The sequence below is a fragment of the Thermobia domestica genome, chromosome 8, assembly GCF_964235325.1.
Source record: "Thermobia domestica chromosome 8, izTheDome1.hap1.1, whole genome shotgun sequence".
NCBI classification, from domain to species: Eukaryota; Metazoa; Arthropoda; class Insecta; order Zygentoma; family Lepismatidae; genus Thermobia; species Thermobia domestica.
In genome coordinates, this window is record NC_137461.1 from 290,878,520 (window position 1) to 290,890,254 (window position 11,735).

The window sequence follows — 11,735 nt, forward strand, 5'->3', positions numbered from 1 at the left end:
GTCCGTATTACACAGTTTTCGGAGCTGCCCGACAATTTCCGAGTCGGGAATCGCAAAAATCTCAGGTGAAAAGAATTGTTTTCATCATATAACTTATATTTTAGTTACCATTAATAAAATAGCTTACGTTTTTAAAAAGTATAATTTTTCCATTCCAAAGTTCTTTTGGTTAAATTCAATATATGTAATTTTTAATGGCATGATTTATTATATTTGTGTTAAAGAAAAAAATATAAAACATGTTAGTTTCCAATAGTGTTCCCAATAGTGTATGTGATAACCTAGCAAGTGTGTGATAGCCTAAAAAGGCGATTTGTAGGTAAGAAATTTGCGTGTAAACCATACGGTCTTACAGCGTTTGCACACGTCTCCCGCAATGCCGGTTCCGGTTCCGACAATGCCGGCGATGGAATCGGCGGCAATGTAATCAAATTTTAGCTTGCACACGCTTTCCGACCCGGCAAATGCAGTCGACCTAGCCGCCGACAATGTCGGTGTTGGCTCCGGCTCCGGCTCCGATTTTGTCGGCGGCAATGCTTTCTTATGCGTCGATGCACATGCAGCCGGTAATGCCAGAGCCGGTAAAACACTACCGATAGAATCCTTACAGGTGCTTGCACTAGAAGAACCAATCCACTACCAAATGCTAAGAGAAGCTGTAAAACGATGGAAAACAAATAATGAAACTATAAAAATAATAGAGGTTGTAGGTACAAATCCGAACAACGAAGATGAACTAAATATGTTGATAGAAAGAAAATGGCAGGAGGAATGGTACACCACAACAAAAGGAGAAAAGCTCAAAGAATACATACCAACTATCAAAGTAAGGAAAGAAATTGGTGAAATAAAGAAGGAAAGAAGGAAACTATGGAAGCGCTGTCGGGACATGGACCCTTCAAAACACATTTGAAAAGACTAAACATTGAAAACGATGAAATGTGTTCATGTGAAGAAATCCAAACGTTTGAACACGTAATATGGAATTGTGAAAATTACGTAACTAGTGAAGAAATAAGGAATCTCAGAGATGAACTTAGTGATGAAGATTGGACTAGCTTACGGCAGGATAAAACAAAATTCGATAACTTTCAAAAAATAACAGAGCATATAGTGAGAAACCTATGGAATGAACGAACCCAACGAAGAAGGTAATTGAACAAATAGCACTTTGAAAAGATACAATTAAATAAAAAAAAAATCAAATTCTAATAGAAACAATCTTAAAGTTCTGGCAAACACCCAGAACTATAGTACAAACTTATGTTTCTTTTCATTATTTATTTATGTCGTTTTTATTTCTATAACCCCTATTAACATTGTGTGTGTGTCAGTGTTGTGCGTGTTAGTGTAATAAACACATATGAGAAACAGTGTGATAAAAGCTTAGAGAATCATAGAAGAAAGAAGAAACTACAAGACAGTTAACACCAAATGAGAAGATGTTTTTTTACACTGTGTTTTGTTTATCTTTTTCTTTTTAAATTTTTACTTTTCAGGGTGGTGAATGCGCTGCTTCCCAATCATTTATATTATGTATTAATCAATTATTTTCTTTCTTCTTTCAGGTTATTTTCTGCATGTAAAAGGTTAAATAAAGGAAAATAAAACAAACAAACAAACAAAAAAAAAAAAAAAAGAGAGAGAGAAATATAAGGGCATGGTTTTAAATATTAGGTGCCATGCTGAAAAGAAATGTGCCTCACCTCAATCTGCTGAGGTTTGACAGCCGAAAAGACAGGGAGATAATAAAGAAACATCAAGTATAAGAGAGAGAATAAAGGCAAGAGGCAGTTGCGTCTGCCATAAATAAGTCCGAAAGTAATCGGCCAAGGCAGGGAGAAGTGGAGGCATAAAATTAAAAAAAAAAAAAAAAAAAAAAAAAGCCGGAGCCGTCTTGCTGATAGCTTTCTTCAAGCTAGGTACAGTGAGTGAGTGGCAAGGCGTTATGTATTCTTGTTTCTTTTCCTGTATTATTCACATAAAGTTATAAAGAAAGTTAAATGTTTGAATTAAAGAAAATCAAAAGGGGTTAATAAGTAGCCCGGGAAGTAGGCTAAGAGAATACTTCCTTTTTCTTTTATGAATAGAATAAAAGGTTAGATTTACTGCTAAATTTTGTGTGTATCATATCTCGTAAGATTCACCAGTTTTCAATTCTTGTCATTAAAACTTCAATTTCTGAATAAATTAAAATATATTGAATTCTCAAATTCATGTGGGCAATTGCCTCCTGCTTCCTTGTGTTATATATAGCCCCCCCAGAACAAAATCCTAAATGTGTCACTGGTATATACCATACTTCATGATTAATACATCCATTAGTTTGGAGTTCGATTCCCGGCGGAAGCTTATGTGATTATAGCTTCGCTGCTGAACGCTACGCAAAACTCAAAATCAACTCAACTCAACCATTAGTTTGGAGTAACTTTAGTAGTGTCTCTGTTTCTACTAAAGATTTGGAAAATTTATGGGAGAAAGAATATAATAATTGATAATTGGAGTTCTCATGTGATCTTTAGGTTCGTAATGTTGGGAGTAAAGTTACGTTAAATACCAGAAATTATATGTAGACGTTGGTATATTTGCAAGACGCAGAAGCTTTCGTGGAAGGTTTCGATGCTTCAGGAGCACGGTAGTCACGGTGAACCGGTGAGTTGGATGTGATATTTCTGCGTTGATAAAGTTAAAGGAAATTTAACGTGAACCGACCTAACCTGAAATAACAATTTGGGTTTGTTTTAAAAAGTAACGTAACATAACCTAACAATTTAAATGTTTTAAGTGCTTTTTTTTTTTTTTTGTAGGTTTCAAACTTTAGGGGCATCTCTAAAATTACTCCATTATTTCTTGTCTATTAGTTTTAAGAGAAGACATTAAAAACTCAAGTGGCCTATTGTACCATCTTCTCCATTACACCAACATAACGGAGTCTGCTGTTTAATGAAAAAGATTCAACAGTCTAAACAGTGTTGTAGTTCTAAAATTTTCAGAGGGTATATGCTATTTTCTGACCATCTATAATTGTCATAAGAGACATAGAAGGCAATTTTTAATAAACAATGTAAATTGTGCATATTAATTAATCTATATATATAAAAGAGAACGTACAAAATCCTTTGTCCGCTCATCACGCTAATACGGCTGAACCAATTTCTTTCATTTTGGGGGGGTTATTAGGATTTGGACCCTAGATGGTTTTTATCATATCACTTTAATTTTTAATTACCAGTGTCTTGAGATAATTGACCATTCAAGTGTCCATAACGTACAAATCCTTTGTTATTAGTTCATCATAGGTAAAAATAAACGTATTTATATGCAACCCGCATGACCGTGTCACTCGGCGGGTTAACATAAATGACAGGCGATATACAGCGGAAAATAGCTTGAATCTTCTGTTTAAAATTTTTTAATTGATTTGCTTATTTTTACAGACACTTTTACAATATGCCAGCACCGGGATGACCGCAGCGAAGCGGGGCGGGTTAACATAAATGACAGGCGATATAATGTTAAGATTTACTGCAATCTTCTATGGTTTTTATCATATCACTTGAAAGCGAAAAAGTAAAAATTATCTAAGTAACAAAGTTTATTGCGTTCCGGGGTGACCGCAGCGAAGCGGGGTGAACGCTGCTAGTTTAATTATAATATAAATAATATATTACTGTTTTACAGTCTAAATCATTTCATGCTATTTTCTTGATGACACTCTTTACTTATATTACGCTATTAATAACATTTGATAAATGGATTTAGATATGGAGAAGGAACCAACTGATTTCAAAAAACAGTAGGAAAAATCGCGCCGGATTTTTACATGACTCATATATTTGAACACCTTTGGAGTCATGGCCAGATTAAATAAATAAATAAACGAAACAAAAGTAGAACATACTATACGCTTTGAAGCAGAGGGTACACTCTAATGCAGCGTTTCCCAACCGGTGTGCCGCGGCACACTGGTGGGCCGTGAATGGGCCGCTGGTGTGCCTCAAGGAATCGAAACAAAATTATTAATTTTATAGCAATCAAATTGCAAATTGTAGGGAAAAATGTATATTTGTATTTCACATTATTATGAACCTCTACTATGAATCTACAATTTTAAGTTCCATACCGGGTTAGTGTGCTGTACATTTCTAATGTTGAAAAAGGTATTTGTTATGACCATTATTGTTTCTTTATTGTTGCATACTATTTCGTAACTTGAAAATTTAAAATATCATTCAATGCTTTCGACAAATTACCTACTTTTGTGTTTTAAAAGTAAAAGAGGTTTGTTTGTTCGTTCGTTATTTAGTGATCTTCCTTCTTACTGGATACAGTTTTTAAAAAGAAAGCGTATTTTTAAAAACCTGAGTCCAACATTTCATTGCAATTCTTTTGTATTTTTAAATTAGAATGAAAAATAAGCATAATGATTTACCACGGGGGAAAACCAGTGATAGAACTTTCTTGTCTTTAAGAAGGAGATCAATAATCACAGAAAAAATACCGCTGTGTTTTATATTTACAAATAATAATATCTGTAAGTGTGCCGCGATAATCCAAGTAACCGCCGTGTACCCTTGACTACAGCCCTGGGTGTAAGAGCTGGATTGAAACATGATCTATAATGTAAAGTAACTTTTGATCTTGACCAAAATATAATCTCTTCCCATGCCGTATTTTTATTTTCGCCGATTTACCGATAGGCTAGTATTCACTTAAGTCACTAACAATAGTTTTGTTAAAAATAAATATCAAGAAATACTCCCCTAAGAGCCATTATCTTGCAAAACATAAAGTAAATCTGAACGAGGATAAATTTGAAGGGAATAAAATTCTAATTACATACGTATCATTTAGTTTCGCTCGAGCAGACGGTTCTACCAAACAGAAAATTTATACAGGGTGGCCACAAAGTCCCGTCATCCCGTAATAAATGCTAATGTAAAGTTTTTCATTGTTTCAGATGTCTGATACTTCCAGTTACAGTATTGAAGAACGTGTTATTGCAAGTTGTTGGATGTCTGAGAGAAACCATACAGCCCACGAAGCCCAGACCTCACCACTGTGACAATGGGCTATGAGAGTTCATAAAGGACATCGTTGCATAAAAAAAAAAAAAAAAAAAAAAACGATACCACTGCCGAACTGACAGAAGCTGTGAAACAAAGCTTTTACTCAAGTTACACCTACAATGCTCCGCAAAATATCGCACAGAACCTGGCGAGGTATCATCCTTTGTCATGAAAATAACGGTCAACAGACTCACCCTTTGCAGGCACGTAGCCAAGGGAGGGTCCAGAGGCTCCGGATCCTTCCCTTCGAGAGCAGAAATGATAAAAATAAAGAAAGGACGAAACAAAATGAAATGAGAAAAAGAAGGACCGCGTTAAAAATAATAAAAAAAAATCAGGAAGCTTTTGGTTACTCTTTCTTATGAGGAGATCTCTATTACTTGCAATACATAGTGGCGAGGTAAGCGTGATATCCTGGAAGAGTCAGGGAATTTGAAATTTCTAGAAAAGTTACGGAACTCTTAGAATTTCTAGAAAAGTTACGGAATTTTGAGAATTTCTGCTACTTGTCAGAGAGATTTCAAACTTCCGAAAGCATAGTGCCGTTGTGTAACAGCGTGGACATTTTTTTATCATAATTTTTCGTCATCGCATCCTTGCAGTATCAAACATGTTATTTCAAAAACAATTTTCTGCTGCTCCTTTAACCTGTCATTTGGAAGAGACAGTAGTTGAAGGAATAATAAAAACAAGAATTTATGTGGAAAGAAAGTTCTGTTAACATTTGATTCAACAGAGAAAGGAACGCAGATATTGTAAAATATTTTACAAGACATTATTGAGTATGTACTATTTATAATAGTGAATATGTAGTTTTTATAATAGTTGAGGTTATAATGAAAGAAAAATTGTTATATTTGAATGAACAGAGGAAGGACATAAATATTGTAAAATCTTTTTCAACACTTTTTTTTTTTCATTATTTTACTCGAGATTTCTTCGTAGTTTTTTATTTTAAAATACTTAGCAATATATCCTCATTATATTTTCCTAACAAACTAATATATGTTGATAGTTAAGTAGTTTAGATTGATCGAGCTCCTGGGCATTCAGAATTTCATGTCACGCCCCAATCCCTCCCCCCCCCCCGTTACGAAAGCCTGGCTAAACGAACAAATATATGTTCCAGTAAAATAGTTTAGAATGATCGAGCCCCTGTGTGATGACCACTGTCTTTCATGTCACGGATCCCCTTCCTTCGCGATGTTTTCTATTTCAATAACATTTCTCGAAAGCATTGTTGTTCATGTCATTCAGTTCTTTCCGTGTAGTTATTTACGTATGTTTATTCGTTTATGTTATTTATTTCCAGGAGTAACGGGAATTTGTAGCCACCTTGTAGGTAAAATACGATCTGAAACACCATTTTTCGTGAAGGAATGAGAATGTGAGTATAAGTAATTTCTGTCAGTGCACAGTATATTGAAATGAATTATGAATTGTAGTGAAAGTATTGTACGTGTAACTATTTACTGAAGCGGAAGGCGACAGAATACAAAAATGCAAGTTGGGTAGAAATAAAGAGCCTTATGCAGAGACATTCTGACGCGTAATTAGTGCCATACTAAACAGTGCGACTAACATGTTTGCTGTAGTAGTCAGACCTTTACTATGACTCTAATTTTTGTGGTGGACAAACACCGAGGCTCGTGGGTTTTCTCGGGGTTCTCCCGTTTCTTCCCACTTTCTTCTTTCCACCATTTCATTCATTTATCATCATCACCATCTCCTTTAGCCTAACCGGCATAAACGTGGGACGTAAAACTAAAGATTTCATTTCATTTTCATGACTCTAATTATGCATCAAAACAACTCTGTATAAGGCCCAAAATGTCTAAATTTGGTAGAACCAACCTCAAAGCTTTAACCTAGCCTGAAAATGTAAGAAAGCAGTCAAAATTGTTAATGTTTAGCAGAAGGGGTCCAGAAGTACGTAAAAAGTTCAAAATTTACGGGAGAAATGGAAGATGCAAGTATTTAGACCTAACGTAACCTAACCAAATCTAACCTAAACTAACCTAATAATAATAGGCCCTAGAAATAATAATTTTTTCGAAAAATATGCTGGACTCCTACACTAACATAATCTAACATAAACTAACAAAACCTAATCTAAACTAACCTAACGTAACCTGAACTTACCTAATGTGAACAAAAACTACCGAAGTTGTAATATTAAAAAAAAAAAAAAAAAAAAAATAGCTGGACCTCATCTGCTAAACGTTGTCCGAACTGTCTGCTCGAGTAATGCCTATCATTCTTTAATCTCCAGAAAAAAAAGACTAACTTTAAGATACTTATTCTTTTGAAGTTCTACATCTATTAAAATAAACCTGCAACTATTGTTCAACGAAAAGACAATGAAACTTACGAAATGGTAATTTTTGACAGAATATTTGCTTTTTCCCTTGGATGTGGTTCATCTGAGTATTGGAATCCCGAATTCATGGTTGTTACAAATAATCAATTGCATAAAAATATATAAAACACTATTGGCATTCACTTCGGATAAGTCAATTAAGCATATAAAGCTGCTTGTTGTTTAATAATGCGAAATAGATTTCGAATTTATCTAGATTTCTTCTTCTTTTATCAGAATTGTAAAGGAATATACCAGGGATCTTATAAAATAGAGGATATGCCCTTACAACAAAATCTTGAAGCTATACGTCACAGTTTCTCCATCTCTACTCTGCCCACCCCGCCCAATAGGACCGCAATGTTTTGAGCCAACAATCATTTCGGAAACGAAAGTAGCCAATCAGACGATGGCGGAAACGAGAGTAGCCAATCAGACGTGCCTATGCTCGGTTGTTTTTTTGGCTTCATCGATTTAATAGGATTAAGATACATATGGGTAGATCCTCTATTTATAACATCCTTGGAATATACAACGTTTCATTAACTGTATGGTTTCTTCGGTACGTCATAGACCTTTTGTTACTTTCAATCGACTGTAAAAAGATGGGGTGCTGTTATAGTTTTGACACACCACATTTTGGAAGATTTACAAGTAAAATTCAATTCTTTGCATAAAAAGACATATTTATAAGCAGCACATTTATGCAGGTGACAAAATTAAATACAAAGTAATACAACTGAATTTTAAGTTTACAAGTGTAGGGTTTCTTATTTAAAATAATTACAAATGCTTTACGACGGATGAAATGACTGAGTGCATGTGAAAGATGACTCAATTAGATGCTATTTTCCACCGGCGGTATATTTCTCCACAGTATACAGAAGTTGTATTTTATGTTTATATTCGGAGCGTTACTTGTATGAAACCATGACAAGTACCCACTCTAGCCCACGTAAAGCCTCTTTATTGCCTTTATGTCCAATTAAGAAATGTAAGATCGCCTACTGAACAGAAAAACATTATATTTGTGGCCTTTATTTGTACGCGTATCTTTACCAAACTGTACACACTTTAAGTTAACCAATGAAATAAGAGCTACTAATTACGGAAAGTAAGATGGTAGATTGTAACTTAATTCGTGGCCGCGGAAATTGTGAGCGGTAATCCGCTTTCAAATTGATAGCGTTATACAATGTTGCCCGCTACTGAAAGCACGAATTTACAGGTCTCCTAGCTTCAGCCTATCCCATCGTGGGGGACACCGATCCTGGGGGGCATCCTGGAGCCCCCAAAGATCATATGGGCCTTCCTAGTGTATTTATGGATATACAATATGTGGCATAATTTGAATGCAATTTGTCTTAACCTCCTCATATATATACCTTCTGCGCCAGAGTGCCCCCCCCCATATTTACATAGAAATCGGCGCCCTTGCCCATACAATACTATGTAAATTTGTTTCCGTCAATTGGAAAATGTGGAACGTGGGATAATTTGCATTAGAAATTTGTAAGTGTTGTTATTGGGAATCAAGGATGCTTTTCGCCCAACGGCTTGGGCGCTAATGCCCGACATTTTGCATTCTTTCCTTAATTTACCATCCTTAACCTAACATCTAACGTCTCCAGTCTCATTATACGGTACTATTTTTAATTTAAAAAAAAGCCCCGTCCCAAATAATCTCATGAGTGCATCCTGCGACCCTAAGACTTCTCTGAATGCCTCTACTGAAAACAAACAAGGAACTGTGATAAATGACTTCAAAAATACTTCATATTTTCAAGACTTAAAAATGGCGACCTGATACTATCGCTTTTAAACTGACTTTTAATACACTTTTTATAGTTGACAAAGGTGTCTGCAGACGAGTTTTAGGGGGCAAGTTGTGTCCATGATTTTCTGTTTTCAAGAGGAGCCACAATTTTTGTATGAAAATAGTACTATCGAACGGTAAAATGGTGTATTTAATGACGGCAAATGATCCCAAATTGAATAAAATTTAGTCTAGAAAGAGTTATCTTGGTTCTGTCACTATCAGCTCCTGTCTTCTCTACTACTTTTGAGGACGAGAAAGAATAGGAAATTTTGGGGAAAATTGTATCCAAGCACTTGGATCGAAGGGAACCTCTGTTCTTTGATGCATGGGCGGAGTTAGGAATTGTTTGCTGTGGGGTAGACCTTTTCTCTGCTGGGGGACACGGTAAATACTAATGAGAATTGAAGAATCTTATAAGGGGCATTTTTATTTTATCTCAAAAAGTTGGAGGGGCAATGCCCGCACAACTCTGCCCATGCTTTGATGCACTTTGAAATATGGACATTTTAATATATAAGTTTTTCTTCTATAACACACAATAAGACGGAAGTAGAGACATCCTAGGAGGCTGACAACCACTTTGAATATGTTCATGAAGACTGTTTTGAATCCAGTTTGGATAAATATAAATTCTTGGAAGTCATGGCTAATAACGGTAAATTTGGGAGTTGTAGCAACATTATCTACAGATTTTACTTTGTTGCTCAAAATCGTTAAAGAGCCGAAAAATATTATTGTCAACCTGTCCAATGTTTATTTTGGAACAAATATGATGGCTACAGATAATCTATGTATTTTTAGATGTGCATATAATATCTTAAGTGCTCTTCAAATACAGCTATTTTGAAAAAAAAAGTGGATGTTTAAAGTAATATAAATCATATGGAATATATTAGTTGCCAAATAAATAATTTAATACGCTGTATACTTTAATACACGTTACTTTGTGGCCCGATGGCAGAACTTTCTTTGTCTTTCTGCGATGAGCTTGTAAGTCAGAAATTTTTTTCAGGAATTTTTCAAAAATTTTCTGCAGAAGAAATACTTGTGATTCTTAAAAATACGCTTTACGCGACGTAAAAAACAGTTAAAACTATATTTATGTGAGTCGTCCGTGCATTTAAGACATCCATGTATAGCAGGCATGTTTTTACACTTTTCTGTTGGCTATTTTTCTTCCTCTGGCAATTTTTCTGCACAGGCGGGCAAATTTTCTGCGATCACATCGCAGATTGCGGCATGTTCTGCTATGGAGCTTTGTAGTTTCAACTGGGGCTACTTGTCAAAACTACTAGTCTAATACTTCTCTAAGTACAAACTACGAGTGAATTTCACAAGTTTTTGTAATTTCTGGTTCTCGAAAGGTTTACAAGAACTTGTAAACAGGACAGTTTTCCCTAGTCACGTATTAATTATACAAGCTAATAATTAACTCTATGGTCTATGGGCCCTGGAGATTCATTGCTGCGTTCACAGAAACTTTCCAATGGCTTTTATCCTTAGCCAACTGAATCCAGTTTCTACTTTGTATTCCTATTTCTGCGAGATCCATCTTAATATTGTCCTCCCATCTACGCCTAGGTCTTCCTAATGGTTATTTTCCTAATGAATTTCCAGTTAGAACTTTAAAAACTTTCCTACTTTCTTCCATCCTGGCTACATGACCTGCCCATCTAAGCCTCCAAGATTTGATGAGAATAACAATATTTGGTAAACCGTATAAATTATGTAGTTCCTCGTTATGAAGTTTCCGCCATTCCCCATTCCGTTCCTCTTGGGTCCGAATATTTGCCTTAGGAACTTGTTCTCAAATACTTTCAGCCTACGTTCTTCCTTCAGAGTAAACGACCGTGTTTCGCAACCATACAGAACAACAGGCATAATTATCGTTTTATATATATTTTAAATTTTAAATTCCTCGACAGTATTCGTGAGTAGGTGGGCGTCACCTGACACCCGGTTGCTGAAAAATTGCTCTTTTTTCAGGGCCTCTCAATTTTCGAGTGTCGCACGATATGCCATGGCCTCCGCACCATCCAACCATGGGAAATCGAACATCCCGAAAACTCATTCTCTTTTATGAGGCTGTATTCGTTCCCTTTTATGACCCCATTTTAGGGGTGTATTCGTCTCCTTTTATGGCTTATTTTCCAACCGCCTATTTAACGTAACAGAAATTACTTAAGACTAGGGACAAGTAGCAGACAATAAACACATTTTCCAACACTTATGTAACGTAGCTGGCATATTTTTCCACCCCTATTTAATACAGCAGAGAATAATGGGAGGTATTCGTTCTCTTTTTTCAATCCCTACTGAAAATTGTAGAAATTACATAAGACTACGAACACACTTCTATGTAACAGCAGAAAGGCTACTAACATAATAAAGGTGTACTCATTCTCTTTTACGACCACATTTCCCAATTCCTATGTAACATAGCAGAAATTACATAAGACTACGAACATACTTCTATGTAACATAGCAA

General features: G+C 35.4%; 1 protein-coding gene across 3 annotated transcripts in view; it reads right to left on the minus strand.

Moving 5' to 3' along the window:
* The window catches only part of LOC145693709 (ATP-binding cassette sub-family C member 4-like), a 107,748-nt gene extending 100,094 nt beyond the window's left edge, over positions 1-7,654 (minus strand). For all 3 annotated transcript variants that reach the window (XM_081769993.1, XM_081769992.1, XM_081769991.1), the window contains exon 1: positions 7,441-7,654. In XM_081769993.1, coding sequence (XP_081626119.1) covers positions 7,441-7,517 — 77 coding nt within the window. In that variant the 5' untranslated portion in view covers positions 7,518-7,654. The remainder of the gene's footprint in view (positions 1-7,440) is intronic.
* Positions 7,655-11,735: the final 4,081 nt, after the last annotated feature.